Source organism: Pristis pectinata, chromosome 1, assembly GCF_009764475.1.
Source record: "Pristis pectinata isolate sPriPec2 chromosome 1, sPriPec2.1.pri, whole genome shotgun sequence".
Taxonomy (NCBI): Eukaryota; Metazoa; Chordata; class Chondrichthyes; order Rhinopristiformes; family Pristidae; genus Pristis; species Pristis pectinata.
Genome location: NC_067405.1, coordinates 75,361,276 through 75,379,981, shown reverse-complemented (window position 1 = coordinate 75,379,981; position 18,706 = coordinate 75,361,276). Strand labels below are relative to the sequence as shown.

The 18,706-nt window shown below is 39.8% G+C and overlaps 1 protein-coding gene across 1 annotated transcript in view; it reads left to right on the top strand.

The window, feature by feature from the left end:
* vwc2l (von Willebrand factor C domain containing 2 like) overlaps positions 1–7,150 on the top strand; it is a 28,600-nt gene extending 21,450 nt beyond the window's left edge. Inside the window, exon 4 of the mRNA XM_052011179.1 lies at positions 6,999–7,150. Coding sequence (XP_051867139.1) covers positions 6,999–7,150 — 152 coding nt within the window. The remainder of the gene's footprint in view (positions 1–6,998) is intronic.
* Positions 7,151–18,706: the final 11,556 nt, after the last annotated feature.

Sequence of the window (18,706 nt, the reverse complement as noted above, 5' to 3'; positions counted from 1 at the left end):
TTGGTTGTGTTAGACAAGTACATTATGATCTGCTCAATTATGCCAAAACTCATGACATTTGTTTAGGAACATACAGTTCCTCTTCAATTGATAGTCAGTCAATTTCGGGAAATATATTGGATTTTATAACCCAGTACTACTGGTTTTGCAGGATACCCTCCAGTGGTGGGAGAGAAACAGATTTAAAATAATTGGCATAATAACCAGGAAGGAGATGGGAAGATATTTTTCTTTATTCAGTGAGTTGTTATATTTTGCAGTGTGGGGATTGAAGAGGTGATAAAGCAGATTCAACTGTACCTTACAAAAGGGAATTGGATAAATAGTTGAAAAAAACAAGTTTCAGTGATTTTGGGAGAAGAGGATAATGACTAATTGTTTTTTTTCCAAATAGCCTGCACAACCTGATTGAACTGAATGAATGTAGAATTCAGTGATTAAGCCATTTCACAGACTTATTTAGTACTTTTAAATTGGCCACATTTATTTAAAACTTATTCACTTTAACCCATCAAGAACCTCCACAGTATTAATCTGGAATCTTATTCTGGTATAAGTGGTGTTCACCACATTTGAACAGATCCATTTACTGGGGGACAGGAGATTGAAAACCATAAGGAGACAGGTTCAAGTGAGGTGAATGGATTTTTAAAATTCCATTACCTGGTCTGCAGTTAAGTTAGAAAATAACTGAAGGGGATATTATAATCCTTTCCATTTATTTCAGTCATAGTTTCCCACTTATAACTTTTTAAATGCACGTTATTATTTCACGATAGACCATTGATGATATTTTTAAATTTATTTTAAAAATTGGAGGACTTTCTTTGATGAAGTATGTGCCAGTGATCCTGAAGTATCTGCAAACCATAAAGGCCCATACCTCCAAAGAGTTGATGAATTTCCCTTCATATTGCCAAATGACTGAATCATACGGTCACTCACTTTGAATTATGGGCATCATATCACTTTCAAACATCTCTACCTTTGATCTGAAAACAGAGAATACTAGAGGTACTCAGCAGGTCAGGCAGCTTCTGTGGAGAAAGAAATGGAGCTTACGTTTCAGGTCAATGACCTTTCATCAGAGCTACTGTTCAACTGTTTGTTCTGTTGTACAATCACAAATAAAAGCCCTTTAAAATGTTGGTCTCCATTTTCAGTTTGGCTAGAGCCTTCTCCACCTACTTAATTGTTTAGGATTTTATCTATACATTTTTTTATATACAGCTCCAATGATATCAGTTGTATTAGGCCCAATTTCTCTGTCAAAATAACTAGTGAGGGTCATGGCAATCAACATGACCTATGCAATAACTGAACGCCAGCTTCCATTGTGGAGCTAATTCATGTTTAAATGTGACCAATCTAAATTGAGTTGATCCACACCAGTGTTAACTTTGCAAAATTCATCATGTTCCTTGTCTCACCATTGAAATTCATTAACTGTCATGGTCCCTTTTTATTTTACAGTAGACACAATTAAACTTGTCCTGGAAAAAAAAGCCCTCGTGTAATGGCTCAAGTATTCCTTTAACTATGTCATAATTGTTATTGCCAATAAACTTCTCTGGCAACTGAACTACATTGGCATCTATATGTGGTTCAGTTGGTAACACTCTCGCCTCTGATGCAGAAGGTTGTGACTTTAGTGCCATTCCAGACACTTGAGCATAACGATCTATACTGTACCATCCTCTGGGAGGATGCACCTTTATAGGTGCAGTCTATCAGATTAGGCCACATCTGTTCTCTTGAGTGGGTATTAAAGAAACTCCATGAAACAACTCCCTTGCTCTCCTTCAAAATAATCTTTTGATCGATATTTCTATAATCTGGTCATTATCATATTGTTGTTTGTGGAAGCTTGCTGTGTAATTCTAATGCAATGCTTCATTGACTGTAAAGCTCTTTTGGATATTCTGTAATGGATGAGCTAAGTGCCACGTAACTATTAATCATTTTGAGTTTGAATATTAGCCATTACATCATGGAGACTTGGGGTACTAATCGTCAAATTTAAGATTGTTAAAATAATTTTCTTTTCCATAGTCTCTTTTCTCACTCTCTCTTATTGCAATTTTCCCTCCATTTCTCTTTCTGTAACTAAACTGACATTGAGTTCATCCTCTCTAATTTACACTGCTTTGGTCCTTGCACTGTTAATTACACAACTGCTCGATCTGATCAGTTAAAGTGATATTTTGTTGGTTGGTGTTGATTCAGGTCCTGGGTGCCCCATTTTCTTATTGTGAACTTATTCACTAGCAGTTTCAGCAAAAATTATTTTCAGCAGACAGGTACGGGGACAGCACTAGATGTGGTGCCAGTGCAAAGTGGTGGATCCAGTATCTGAGAACTGTAAGGGACAATGACTAAATGTTAGTATCAAATTTTGAGATATTCCATGTATCACTCGTTAACTTAGGACAGTATTGTTTGTCTTGGATATTACTGACATTCCACACCACTTTATTGGGATGTGTAGTGCGGAATCGTTCGTGGACCACTTCTGTCAGTAAAAATAAAATTTTAGTTTACTGAGGAAACCCAGCTGATCAACAACAATACATAGACAGTGTCTTGTTTGTACATAAAGTTCCAATGTGACGTACACACAATTGCAATTCAAATGTATTTGAGGATTAATGTAGATATGTTGTTCTTCAACACTTCAATTAATGTTATACTTAGTCTAAAAAAAGGAGAAAATTTATACAGCACCTCTCACACTTCAGGACGTTCTAACGCATTTTACAGCTTATTATATACTTTTGGTATTTATTCAGTATTATAACATAGAAGAGTTGGCTGTCACTCTATGCACAGTAAGACCCCACATGAGAATAAAATAAATTACAAGATAATCTATTTATTGGCCAGGATAGAAACCAATAAACCATTCCTCTTCCTTATTATTTTGCCGTGGAATCTCTTGCATCCACTGACAAGGCAGACTGGGCCTTGGTTTAAGGTCTTCTCTAAAAGGCAATGCTTTCTCAGTACTGAGCATCTACCAAGGTTTTTCCATCAAGTCTTTCCAACAGAATTCAATAACACAACTTCCTGTATCAGTGTTGAGTGTGTTATCCAGCCTTATGGTTCTTCCATCCAAGAAGGGGGTCATAATTAAACATGACCAATGTCAAATTTATATATTTTTTCTGAAAGTCTCTTTACACTCTGCAAGAAACTATGCAAAAATAAAAGATAAAATTTCCTTTCAATATTATTTTTAGTTTAATTAGACAGGAGGTATTTATTGCAGTTTGACGTACAAATGAATAGAAATTTCTGTATGCAAACTTCAGGCTAAGTTTTGTGTGCAGGAAGTTACACTAGACAAGTTCATTCCTCTAAGCTTTAGGAAAGCTGGGCAGTCTTATCACCTCCTTTACTCATCAGACTCCAGCACTTGTCGTCCTTTGTGTTCCTACTTATCATGTCACCAACCTTCACTCTCCCCTCCCACCCCTACCTCACTCCATCTGTCTTTCATTTTTTTAAATTCTCTCTTTGTCTGCCTCCAGCAATCCTCCCCTCCATGGACTCTGTCTCTACCACTCACTGCCTTGGTGAGGCAGCCAGCATAATCAAAGACTCCACCCTCCCGGGTCATTCTCTCTTCTCCCCTCTCCCATCAGGCAGAAGATACAGGAGCCTGAGGGCACGTACCACCAGGCTCAAGGACAGCTTCTATCCCACTGTGATAAGACTATTGAACAGCTCCCTTATACGATGAGATGGACTCTTGACCTCACAATCTACCTTGTTATGACCTTGCACCTTATTGTCTACCTGCACTGCACTTCCCTGTAGCTGTGACACTTTATTCTATATTCTGTTATTGTTTTTACCCTGTACTACCTCAATGCACTGTGTAATGAATTGATCTGTACGAACAGTATGCAAGACAAATTTTTCACTGTACCTCAGTACAAGTGACAATAAGAAACCAATACCAATACCAATACCTGCCACAGTCTCCCAACTCCACCCCCACTCTCCTCCCCTACCTGGCACAACCTGCCTGTCATCTTTCACCCCTCCTCAGTCCACCAGTCACCTCGGATGCCTATCTCACCACTCCCTCTGTCCTCTTTATACTGGCCATCTCCTCTCCCAGTCCTGATGCAGGGTTTCAACCCAAAACATCGACATTCCCTTACCCCGCAACAGATGCTGCTCAACCCATCAAATTCCTCAAGCAGATTGTCTGTTGCTCCAGTATGTTGACTCTTTATATTGAGAGATTAGAAAGAGTCATAAAAAGAACCTGCATTTCACACTGAAGCTTTCACAATCTCAGGATGTTCTAAAACTCTTTAAAGCCTATAAAAGATTGTCAAAATGCAGAATATTTTGTAATGTAGAAAAGTGTAGACCATTAGTTAATTGAAAATGGTAATGGAAAAGATAAAAGAGCCAGGCATCTAATTAAAGGATGCCAAGCTTCAGTATTTTGCAAACCTTTTTTTGTTTTGGGAAGGGGGAAATGACGGAGATAAGGGGTTATTTGCAACTGAGATTCTGGGAGGGAATGAATGCTCTTCTTTCAGCAAAATGCACTATAACAAATTATGCTTGCCATTATAATCATTATTCATAACATAATTATCTTTTAATCGATATTCTTTGGATGTAAGTAGTAATTGTATAGCCTCAACAATCTATATTGTTGGACTGAAACACAGAGTGAATAATTCAGATGTTTGCAATGACGCATTGCTGGAAAACAGCACAGGAGTGTGTTGCTGCACAATTCATTTAATGATCTATTGGGAGCCGTGTAGCTCAAGAATAAACAAAATATCTAACCAGAGATGGTAGATTTCAGACAGTCTTGGGAAAAATGTCATCACTTGTATTGGTGTCCAAGTTATTCATCTTACGTAGCTGTGAAAGGATGACTGTGACTTCGCCATCACTGGTGGGACTGTTTAGCTAACATTTACAACACTGATGTATTTACAGTGTGTAATTGACAGTTTTAGAAAGAGCATATGGGATATTTCAGGAAGTAATGGCAGTAATCACAAAACAGAAATCTAATCAACAAGTTCAGATGAAAATATAAATGCAGCGGGGAAGTTAGAGCTACCATCTGATCTCCCAAGATTAGATTTCTGTCTTTTAATCACTATCTGGTATTGTTTGCAATATGCACTGTTTGAATGTGGCACAGATGTTCCTTCCTAGCATGGGCATGCACTCTCTGTACTCCAGTTATACTGAAGTCATAAGGTATTGTTACTCATGCTTGAAGAAATATGTAGATGTGTAAACCACAGAGCCTGACCATTTGGCCCAACTAGTTTGTATCAGTGCCTATACTCCACGAGCTTCCTACCATCCTACCTCATCAAACCTGATCCATCCTTTCTTTCATCATGTGCTCTGATGAAAGGTCAACCACTTGAAACATAAATTCTGTTTTTTTCTCCACAGATGCTGCCTGAACTGCTGGATATTTCCAGCAAGTTTCCGTTTTCATTTCTCATGTTCATTTCCAGTTTCCCTCAAATGTGTCTATATTATTTGACTTAACTACTCCATTTAGTAACAATCTCCACCTTCTAACCATTCACTCCATAAGGAGCCTTCCCCCAAATTCCTTATTGGATTTATTAGTAATTATATATTTATAGCTCTTCATTTTGGAACCCCTCCTACCAACATAGACACATTTTCTTTTATAACATAACATAACACAAAAAAATGACAACTATTACCACATCTTACCCTTGTCCCAGCAATCAGTTCACTGAATTAATACAAGTTTCTGTGTGTTTTAATCATCAGATGATGGAAGATTAAACATTCTATGGATCTTGTGGCTACAGTATGAACTAGAAATTAGACATGTTGTTCTGAAGATTACACAGTTTAATAAAATCATTCCAGCAGATTTCACCTGAATTTAGCTTGCCTGACTTACCTCAACCTTAGATAGATAATTAAAAAAGTGGCACTTCACATATTTAATACGAGAACTCGTTAAAAATTTTTTCATTGAAACCCGTAGGATTAAAGGGTGACAACATAGATATAAAACAGATTGAGAGGAGAAATTGAGGCGTGTAAACTGAGCTGTGGCTATTAGGATCACCTACCTATTTCTTATTTTAAGACACTTTCAAAAAATGGCTAAGGGCAGATATAGACAATTTGTTTACTGACAAGTTATGATCCGGAATCTACTCCTGAAAGGTGGCAAAAACAAATTCAAGGGCAAGTTTCAAAAGGGAATTAGATAAATGAAAAATGAAAAAAATTGCAGGGCTTTGGAAAACAGTGGGACTGACATTGGCTTGATGGGCCAAATTGCCTCATTCCACTACAAAATGAGTAATGAATCATAGTAGTGTGTTCCTGGATCAGTATTTCTAATACAACGATTCAATCTGAATTTTCCTCAAAATCCACAGTATTTAAATGCTAGGAGCAACAAACCATCTGCTGGAGGAACTTAGTGGGTCGAACAACATCTGTGGGGGGAAAGGAATTGTCAATGTTTCCAATCAAAACCCTGCATCTTGTGTTTCCATATTTAAATATCTGTTTACAACTTCAGAAACTAGTTAGGGTTTGGTGGAGGGGTGTGGGAACAGCCAACTTAATAACTTAAGCAAATCACCATTATATTTCATGTGCTAATTCAAGTATCTGGTCAGATGGAAAGTGCAAGATTAAATTATCAATGTGTAAGACCAGTTCTGTCAGTTCTTTCTATTATATTATCAATGTTATGTACAAATTAGATTTCTGAAATATTTTAAGAACCAGGCAAGAAGATTCATTTGTTTAAAATTCCTGTTAAGCTCTGTAAACATCTACGAAAAAGATGAGCTGTGACATTTCAACTATCCAAAGCATCAGGCTGACATTTTGCAAATGTTACCTGACCTGTTTTGTATCTCCTGTATTTTCTGTACTTTAGGTTTGTGTTGTGTTAAATTCCCTGTATCCCAAAACATTTGTTTTTCTTCTTGTTTCAGGTCCCAACTGTTTTGCAGGTTCTACAATAATCCCAGCAGGGAAAGAAGTGAAGGTGGATGACTGCACCATATGCCAGTGCTCTCAAAATGGGGACTGGTGGAAGACAGAACGACAGGCCACATGTGTCAAACGGGAATGTGAACGACTGTGAACTGGGTGTCAACTGTTCCACTTTTAACTAACTGCCAGCAAAGCAGCACCATAAAGTGCTGTACAGCCAAAAAAAATTGCCTAGCTCTACACATTGCAATAGTCATTGGAAGATCTAGATTCCTGGTGCAAATACTGTTTGGTGAAACGCTATTTTTTTAACATTGTTCATTATCTCATCCTACTTGTGGGTGCTATTTTGGTTGAAAATTAAAATAGGGTTTTGACTGCTGATTACCAATATATTTTGGTTTTGCAGTTTTTATGTTGGATGCAACTGCTTCTTGTGTCATCTTAAGGATTTTTCCTGTCCTCAAATACACTGCCTGTTTGCACTTAATATTAGAAGCTGTTTGCAGGCAAACTGTGATACTACTGAATTTGTTTCAGCTCTGACTTTTTCTGCACTTTGCTGTCTGCTTCATCTTTACAATGACCGATGGAGGAAAGCTGTCATATGAAGACTGTTCATTTTATAATCTGATCCACTAATGTTGTGCCTGAAAATGTAAATGAGAATATTCTAATGAAAAAATTTACAATGTGGAATTATAGCGCAACTGTATTTAGTGTGGCCAATAAGCATATTGAATGAAATATATTATTTTGTTAAATATAAATTGTGACATTCTGCAGAATCCATTTAAAATTGCCTTTTTTCTTTACGAGGGAACAATTAACTTTAAACATAATTACAGATGTATTTAGCACATTACATACACGTTTAGCAATTGCATCAAGACAGTGTTCTATGTGGTAGAAATTCTATGTTCTGAATACTGGGTTAACAGGGAGATACAAAAATATTTTCAAACTATTTGGATTGAAGATGCTTGATCACTATCAATGTGAATACGTTACATGATTTTTTTTATTTGTTTACAGGACGTGGGCATTAATGGCAAAGCCAGTATTTACTGCCCATCCCTAAATGGCCTTGAGAAGATGTGGTCACTCATCCCTTTGCAATCTTTCTACTGATGGTACTCCCAGGGTGCTATTGGTAGGCTATGTCACAAACCAGCAACAAAAGAAACACACTGAGCATGATTCAGTGTTAAAAACTATTTTATTAATCACTACTTATGATAATACGTAAAATAAAAGTAAAAATGTTAGTATGTTAGAATTCAAAAATGTTAAACCTCGAACGTTAACCCCAAAACTAAACTCTTCGTGTGTGTGTGTGACAAAGTCCAAAACTTCCAGTTCCGGAATGGTTCTTAAAGTTCAGTTCCGCAAGCCATAAGGTGAAACATGAGCAAGGGCTTCTTCAACAACCACCGTTGTCTGAAGATAAGATGTAGATGTAGAAAAACATAGAGAGAGTACATACGAAATCCAAATGTTCCACGATGGAACCCAAACGACACTTCAGTGTTTACTCGGTAGTGACTTCCTCACCCCGAAAAGCATCCGAACCGTGGTCGTCCACATACAAATACCTGTTTCCTTCTACAGGTCAGCAACAAAGTGAACTCCACCGGATTACTTCCAACTTCCATACATGGATTTCAGTGGCAAACACAGTTATTGTTTCTCATCCATCGATAGAGAAAACAAGCAGGCTGGTGTCTCTCTCCCTTCTCTCTCTCTCTTTCTTCTTCTGACTTCTTCAACAACGTCATTACGTCCTTTATCTTCTATTGACGTAAGCACGCCCCACACACACACTCTCTATCTTAAAGGGACTTTCACTGAGTCCATAACAGCTAGATGTCAGACGTTATCTGACTTGAAAATATATTGCCATCACTGACAATGATGGCAATGTAAAGTCACGTAATGTCTGATTTGGAGAGAGAAACAGATGGTGGTGGCCCCTTGTGTCTTCACCCTTGTCCTAACTGGCAGAACTCATCAGATGTGAGGCATCATTGGCATAATACTACAAATCGCTTCAGTAGCTCCTTTAGATGGAACACACACAGCAACCATGTGAACAGATTGAGCATAGAGTGAATGTTCAGGATGATGCATTGGCTATCAGTCAGGTGGGTTACTTTATCCAGGAAGGTGTTCAGCTTGTTGGAACTATACTTAGTGGAGAGTATTTCACCACATACCTGACATATGCATGATAGGTGGTCTTGCAGATGACTGTGGGAACTCAAAGCAAGTTGCTTACCACAGAGTATCTACCCTCTGACTGGCTCTTGGAGTCAAAGTATTTATGTGGCTGATCCAGTTACACTTCTAGTTAATGGTGACCCACCCCCTCCAGGATGTTAACCTAAGGTGGACTTAGCAGTGATAATGCAGTTGAATGTCAATGGTGGGTGGTTAGCTTCTCTCTGTTGGAGCTGGTCATGGTGTAACTGTTACTTGCCCTTCATCAGCCCATGTCTGATTTCCATTAACCATAGCTTTACCAGAGCTCCTAGTAGCAACTCAGGCACAGACTGCTTCATTATCTGATTGTGAATGGAATTGAACATTACACAATCATCAGCTGAAATCTCCACTTCTGACAGCAGTGAGGGAAGGTCATTGATGAACTGTTGATGGTTGATCCTGAAGCAGTGCTCCAAAGAACTCCTGCAGCAATATCCTAAGTCTAAGATGATTAATTTCCAACAACCACAATAACCTTCCTACGTGCTTGATGTAATTCATGGCAATGGAGAGTTTTTCCCAATTCCCATTAACTGTAGTTTTACCAGGGCTCCTTGGTAGCACACTCAATCGAATGCTGCCTAAATGTTAAGGGCAGGCTTTCTCACCTCACCTCTGGAATTTAGTTTTTTTAATCACTGCTTAAACCTCGTCTATGGAATTTAATGGTCCTAGTGGAATCCAAACTGATATGATGACAATAAATGGTGTCAGCTATGACATTCTCAACTTTGAGCCAGGTAATTGTGGGTGCAAATCGCTTTCTGGTCTTCTTCACAAAATCTAGCCTGAAGGCATGCTGCAATGTTGGTGAAGCAATTGGGGGTGGGTGGGGGGGGGGGTGGTGTTGAAGTTTGTATTACATGCTAGATGATTTTCATTAAAGTCAATGGAAAGGAACAATTGGACAGAATGTATATGGCTACTAATTAACTATTATTAATTCTGAAGGCAGGCAGAGTCTGGGTTCCTTCCTCTGCATTGTACAAGATACACTGGTAATAGCTGGTCAGTTGTCGTTTTGTATGTGGGATCTTACTATGTGCTACATTTGCTTTTATAACAAATGCAAGCCAGTTCATGTGTGTGATTTAATGTATGTTACTTAATGTGCCTTCTTTGTTAGTGCCAAAGAAATATTTAAGATCCTGTTTTGAGATTACTTATTTTCATTGAGTACTGTACCCGCTTCTGTTCCCTTATAAAATATGCCACATATAAATAGGCTTGTAAGCAAAAGTTCAAGTATTCTACTTTTAATCTACTTTGGCACTTAAATGTTTATTTCTTCCACTTTGGTTTCCTCCCAGACCAAAAGTGAATCTTAAACTAGCATGTTTCCAGGGATTTTTATTGACCTGAAGTCATTCTTCTTTCCTGGCTGAAGCAATCTACATTTTGTACCATCATTAGCAGGTTAGCTAGCATAAAACTGGGCCTGAACTAGATCTGACCTGCTAATAGTCTGGCCCAATATTACGCTTCACTGACAATTTGGAGCAGGCATCCACCCGTACTAATAACAAACCAATGACCTTTCTCAGTATGGGTGGATGCTAAGTGCAACAGAGGGCTGATCAGACACCTTAGTTGCCTGGCTGCTGCCCATCATCTTCAAACTACTGTAGCGAGGTAATGCAGCAGTTAGTGCTGCTGCCGCACAGCTCCAGCAACCCGAGTTCAATCCTGACCTTGGGTGTGGTCTGTGTGGAGTTTGAGTGTTCTTCTTGTGACTCCTGAGTGCTGTGGTTTCTTCCCATATTCCAAAGACATGCTGGCCAGTAGATTAGCTGCCACTTTAAATTGACCCTAGTGTGGCAGGAGAATCAGTGAGGAGTTGATAAACATTTGAGGGAGAATAGGTTCCAGGAAATTAAGTGGTGGAATGGGACTAGCAGGATTGTTCTAAGAGCTGGCATTGAACCAATAAACCAAATGCCCTCCTTTTGTGCCATAGTATTCCAATATTGTTTCAGATCTCAATCCACAGCCTTGGGACTGAATCCCAGACCCCACTGAATGGTAAAGTTCTATTCCTATATCTTTTCTCTGTATAAAAAAATGTGTGGCATTTATATGGCAATAATATAGAAAAACATCTCAAAGTGCTTATTCAAGGAAAGTTTAACAATAAGCTTCATTAAGTTAGGGCAGGTGACCAAACCCTTGTTCAGAAAGGCGTGATTCAGAGAGCAACCGAAGATAGGATAATGGAGAAGCAGAGAGATTTGGGGAAGGAATTCAAAGGCTAAAACCTCCAGTAATGGAGAAATGAGGAGTGCAGAATGGTACGTTGGGAGTAGTGCCAGGCATACTTAAATTAAGGGTTCAACCTGGTGAAGCTGTGACACAGAACAACATAAATGCTAAACAGCAAAAATAGTGTGCAGAAGTAATTGTTGAGCGATATTACAACCAACAAATCAAATAACAAGATCCAATCCACCCATGCACTCCCATCACTCAACATTTTCTAATGCTTGCCCAGCAGTAACAGGAATGCTACATTTTTACAGAAAAAGTGTACGTATCACAGTGTTTGGGAGGAACTCCTAACTGCTTCTGCCTGATAGTAACTACGCAGGTGAAATGGAACCCTAGGTTTATTTGTATACCTATATGGAAGGCAGAGATTACTATTGCAATTTTAAAATTGTTCCCCCTCCCCCACCAAATGAGCCAGGTGGATGCCTTATTTGCATCAATTATGCTTATTTGCATAATTGATGCAAATAAGGAAGCAGTGGAACCCACTTACTGCTTCAACTCAAAGGTGATTGGGATGCCCAACAGTGGTGAACCTGACAATTGACCTGCAAGTCACTGTCAGGCAAGTTTAATACATTGACAGAATAACCAAGGATACAGTAGGGCCCATTAGGGGCAAGATGGGTAATCTGTGCATGGATGTAGAAGATACAGGTGAGGTCCTAAATGGATATTTTTTATCAGTATTCACAAAGGAAAAAGACTTTGCAGTTGGGGAATTCTGTGACGAGGTAGGTGACAGTCTGGTGCAGTTCTCCATAAATAAAGAGGAGGTACGTAATGCTTTAGCAGGCTTAAAGGTGGATAAATCCCCAGGACCAGATGATAAGATTTATCCCAGGCTGTTACAGGAGGCAAGGGAAGAGATCGCTGAGGCTCTGGCTGAAATTTTTTAAATCTTCGTTAGACATAAATGAGGTACTGGATGACTGGAGAACAGCATAAGTGGTCTCCCTTTTCAAGAAAGGCAGTGGGGAAAAGCCTGGTAACTGTAGACCTGTGAGGCTAACTTCAGTGGAAGGGAAGATGGTGGAAACAATTCTGAGGGAGAGGATTAATGATCACTTGGAGAGATAGGGACTAAAACTGAGACACCCAACATGGCTTTGTCAAAGGAAGGTTCTGTCTGACAAATTTGATTGAATTCTTTGAAGAGGTAATAAAGTATATGGATGTGGGCAGGACAGTAGATTTACATGCACTTTAGAAGGCCTTTGATAAGGTCCCACATGGTTGAAAAGGTTAGGCCCCATGGGATCCAGGGCAAGTTGGCAAACTGGATCCAAAACTGGCTTGGTAATAGGAGACAGAGGTTGATGGTAGAAGGTTGTTTATGTGATTGGATTCTTGTGACAAATGGTATCCCACAAGGATCAGTGCTGGGATCCTTGCTGTTTGTAATACACCTGAATGACTTGGAGGTGGATTTGAGAGGCATGATCGCTAAGTTTACCAATGGTATGAAGATTGGTGGAGTTGTTGATAGTGTGGAACAGAGTCTTAGGCTACAGAGATGTTTGATGTTTTGGTGAAATGGGCTGAAAACTAGCAGATGGAGTTTAATCCAGACAAATGAGGCTAGGACATACACCATAAATTATGACACAAGAAAGACTGCAAATGCTGGAAATCTGGAGAAACACAAAAAATGCTGGAGGAACTCAACAGGTCAGGCAGCATCTATCGAGGGAATTGAACAGTCAACATTTCAGGCCGAGCCCCTTCATCAGGACTGAATGGTAGTGCCTTAGGGAGTATGGTGCAACAGAGGTGTGGTGATATTGAGTGTACCATCTGAGAGCTCTAAACTTAAGTCAAGACTTTAAGTTCTATCTGGCATAAGTATCTACGAGTACCCTCACTATAGGGAGATTATACAGGATTAATCTGCACTTAAAGGACTAGTTTACATCACTATTTTAGACGCTACGGAAAGGTCTAGCTGTCAATAATTCAGTCATTTAGGCAGCCTGCTGACATTTGCTATCCCTCTGGAATCCATTGGCCTAGCCTAAGGATAGTGAATCTCTGGAATGTTCTTAACCCAGAGAATTGTGGTTGCTTGATCATTGGAGATGTTAAAGAGGAGGTATATAAATGTTTGAAAGATCAGGGACTTGAGGACTGTGCAACTGGCAAGAAAGAGGATACAAGGCCTGGGACATATCAGCCATTATCATATTGAATGGCAGGCAGGCTTGAGGGACTGAGTGGCCTCCTCCTGCTCTTACGTTCTTGTGAACAACAAACTGCTTGCCTTTCTGGCACCAATCCTTGGGGAATTCTAGATAGAACGTGGGAAGAATACAAAAGAATAATGAGAAAAGGCAAAGGGTTGGAGGCACTGTTGATGGCTTTCAGAATTGCTATGATAGTGGGAAAACTGCTCATTATTTCCTGGTTCCAGATACTGTAATTAAAAAATCATCAACCTTTTAGGGAATGGGCCATACTAGACCTTGTATTGGGAAATAAGCCTGGCCAGGTAATCAGAGTTCCAGTGGGAGGAGGGCATTTTGGGAACAGTGATCAAAACTCTGTAAGTTTTCAGATAGTTATGGATCAGAATGGACCTCAGGCGAAGGCGCTAAAATGGAGAAAGGCTAATTATAGGAGTATTAGGCAGCAGCTGGGAGCGTAGATTGAGAGTGTCTGTTATTGGGCAATTCCGTATCTGACATATGGGAACTGGTCAGTATTCAAGTCCAACATGTTCCCATGAGAAAGAAGTACAAGGATGGCAAGGTTCGGGAACCTTGGATGACAAGAGATGTTGCATATTTAGTCAAAGAGGAAAAGGAAGCATATGTAAGGTTTAAGAAGCTGAAATTAAACAGGGCTCTTGAGGAACGTAAAAGAAGTAGGAGAGAACTTAAACAGGGAACCAGGAAGGCTAAAAGGAACCATGAAATGCCCTTGGCAAGTAGAATTATAGAGAATACCAAGGTATTTTATACATACTTTAAAAAGAAAATGAGGAAAGGGTAGAACCACTCAAGGATAAATGAGGGAATTTATGCCTGGAGCCAGAGGAACTGGGTGAGGTAATAAACAAGTACTTCATATTGGTGTTCACCAGGGAGAAGGACATGGAGGATAGTGAGATCAGTGAGAGGTATGCTCTTATTCTAGGGCATGTTGATATCAAGGAGGAGAAGGTGTTGGGTCTCTTGAAGAACATTAAGGTGAATAAGTCCCTAGGGCCTGTTATGATCTACCCCAGGTTATTGAGAGAGGCAAGAGGTTGCTGGAGCCTTGACAGAGATCTTTGCAGCTACAGGTGAGGTTCCAGAAGACGGGAGGAAAGCTGTTCCTCTGTTTTAGGGAAATAGGGACCAACTGGGAAATTGTAGACTGGTGAGTCTTACATTAATGGTAGAGAAATTATTGGAGAAGATTCTTAGGTATAAGATTTACTCGCATCAGGAAAAGCACAGACTAATGAGAGATAGTCAGCATGGCTTTGTTGTGGGCAAGGTCAATTCTTACAAATGATTGAGTTTATTGAGGAGGTGACAAAGATGATTGATGAGGACAGGGCAGTGGGTGTTGTCTACATAGACTTTAATAAAGCTTTCAACAAGGTCCCTCATGTTAGACTGATCCAGAAAATTAGGGCACATGGAGGTTCACTACAGGCCAGGTTATAGGGAATGTTAGACAAAGGTTGCTAGAGGAAGTACCCCTGGGATCAGTTCTTAGCCAGACTAGCAGATTTTCCAGACTATTGGATGTTATTTTATTAATATTCTAAAACACATTTAATTCACTTTTATAAAAGACATTACACAGTGACATTTCAATGGCCTCACCCCTACCTATCATCTCTTTATACTGGCTATCTCCCCTTCACACTCTCAGTCCTGATGCAGGGTCTCGACCCAAAACATAAACTGTCCCTTTGCCTCCACAAATGCTGCCTGACCTGCTCCGCTCCCCCAGCAGCTGTTTTTTTGCTCAACATTCCAGTGGACCTGGTAAATTTAAACAGAACATGGGAAATCGAACCAGGTGAGCTGAGGAACCAAGGACCCATCAATTGTAAGGGACTATCAGAACTGAGGCCCCTGCAAGTGGAAGGGAGGGCTGGAACCCAAGCCACAGCAAGTGGTCAAACAGCACTGGGACCAGGGACTTGGTGAGTGGTCGGGGAGCACAGGAACCTGAGCCCCAGTGAGGAGACCACTAGAACCAGGGACTTGGCAAGTGGTCTGTGAGCACAGGAACTGGGGGAACCAGTAAGTGGAAGGGAGCATAGGTATCAGTGAACCTAGTGAGTAGGAAAGGAGTGCAAAAACCAAGGCTCCAGTGAGTGGATGGGGATTGTGGGATTTGGGGCTCTGGTGAAAGGATGTTGAGTACAGGAACCGGGGATTTGCTGAGTAGACGGGGAGCAGGGCAACCAGGGCCCTGGTAAGCGGAAGGGAGCATTGGACCAGGGCTTGGGTGAGTGTAAATTACCAACATCACTTGGTGAGTCGGATGCCAAACCATCAGAATTTCCAAATGGTCAAAGAGTGGATTATTGGAGTTTTACCGTAGATTGAGAGGCTAAAATCTCAGCAAATGGAGGTTAACATAGGAAAGTTTGAGGTCATGCACTTCAGTAAGAGGAATCAAACAGCAGATTGTCTAAACAGAAATGGACTGCAAATGAGTGAAGTCCAGCGGTATCTGGGTCTTCCTGTGCATGGATCACAGTTAGCAGGCAAGTACAGCAAGTACTTGAGAGGGCAAATATATATATATATATATATATATAGATAGATAGATAGATAGATAGATAGATAGATAGATAGATAGAGAGAGAGAGAGAGAGAGAGAGAGAGAGAGAGAGAGAGATATAAAACCCTATATATATAGGGTTGGGATTTAGAAATAGGGAAGTTTTGTTACAATTGTACAAGGTGTTAGTGAGGCCACACCTGGAGTTTGTTCACCTAACCTAAGAAAGTATATGGACGCAACCCAAAAGAGATTCACCAAACTAATTTCTGGGATAAGAGGATTGCTCTATCAAGAGAGACTTAACAAGTTGGGTCTGTTTTCCTTGGAGTTTATAAGACTGAAGGGCAATCTTATTAAAACATACAAAATCTTGAGGGGGCAGATCCCAAAGGGGTATGACAAGGTAGATGTCGAGATGTTTTCACTGTTGTGAGAATCTCAAACGAGGGGACGCAGCTACAAGATATGGGGCCAGTCATTTAAAACCAAAGTCCACAAGAATTTCTTCTCGCAGAAGATGTTGAATCTCTGAAATTTAGATATCCCAGACACCAATGGAGGCTAACTCAGTAGAAGTATTTAGTGGAGGTATATAAAACTTTGAAAGGTCAGGACATTGAAGGCTTTGGGGATCTCGCACAGAGGAGCAGTTGAAGCCTGGGGTCATACTGAATGGCAGACAGGGTTGAAGGGCCTGGTGGCCTACTCCTGTTCCTATTTTTCTTTGTTCATCTATTTTTAGATAGTTTTATGTGGCTTATAATTCCTAGGTCTACTGCATCACCAAGACTACGTTGTTCAATTTTACCCCACCACAGCTCTGCTACTGAAATCCTCATCCACAGCTTTGTTTATTGCAGTTCTTACCTGCTCATCTCCCATTCTGCTGCTTAATAAAATTGCATTCATGCAGAATTTTGCTGCCCTGCGAGAATCCCCACATGGTAGTGTTAGACTAGCTGATTGACCCAAACCCAGTGTCTTGCTAAACTGTATCAGGGGACAGCTAAGAATTAATTACATTGCTGTGGGTCTGGAGTCACATTTTGGCCAAGCTAGGCAAGGACAGAGTTCCTTCCCTGAAGACTTTGGTGAACTAGATGGGTTTACTACAATCCAATAGTTTCATTGTCACCATTACAGGGAATAGCTTTTTATTCACTTAATGACAGAATTTAAGTTTCCTAGCTGATGTGATGGAAATTGAGCTTGTGTCTCTGGATCAGGATACTGAAAAGCAGTTCAGCAACAATCATGCCACTGCTGTACCTCAAAATGATCAGTGGTACAAAGGAAAATGGATGGTTTAATTGGTGTTGACTTTGCATAAAGACTTGAATCAGTCAGTATATTGTTATTGCTAACCAAAGGGGATAACAGGATTCTGTACCCTTGAGAACTGCAGCACTAGGGAGCTATTTTGGAAAGCACATTGCCCTCTCCACATTCCTATATTCACCATAATTAGCAAAACCGGTGGTTTTCAAATTTTCCCTGTTATTGCAAAAATAGGTTGGCATTACTTCTAAAAACTAATATTTCCAGCTGATTATTTTAGAATAATATTCTAGTTTCAACAAATTCCAGACCAGCAGGGCTGTCAACCCGGTCCCTCCCTTTTGTTGTTTTAACATCACTCTTCTTGATAACATTGCATTTTTACAAGTGTTTCTACCTCACCAATGTTTTTATTGAGTTGTCAATTGTGTTGAGATCATTTGATTTTACAGCTACTTTTTCCTTTAAACACAATTGCCAAGTTTACGAGAGGATGAGAGAATAATGAAGGCTGGCAATGAAATACATGATCCTGTTGTTCACAAAGCTTTTCTATATTTTGTGGGGACGTAATTCAGTGAATGATAAGACAAGAAAATTCGCACATTAAATTATACAAATCACTGAGTAAACCTTCACAATAAAGGCAGTAAAACTGGGCTCAGCATCACCGACTTTTTGAATTTGATACTTCAGATCTGTAAATCTGTACAGATGCGATTTAGGGCATGAATCCCACCAGAGCCCATATTGGAACAGCACTGGTAAGTAAGTGAAGGCCTATTAGAAGTACACAGAGCAGGAAAGTCATGATATCAAACTGTGTAAATCATTCATAAAAGCAGAAAATGCTGAATGTAACACCTGTGGAGCAAGAAATAGAGTCAGTGTTTCAGGTCAACAACCCTTCATTATAATCAATGCTGCCTGGACCTTCTGAGTATCTGCAGGATTTTCCAGTTTTATTTTAGATTTCCAACATTTGCAGTTTTTTGCTTCTCAGACACAAATCATTCAGTTGCTTTACAGCAATGCTGTCATTTTGGAGTTCACTACTCCAAACATCAATGTTCTTTCTTAACCAGACACAGCTGTATACAGTGGCATGCAAAAGTTTGGGCACCTCTGGTCAAAATTTCTGTTACTGTGAATAGCTAAGCGAGTAAAA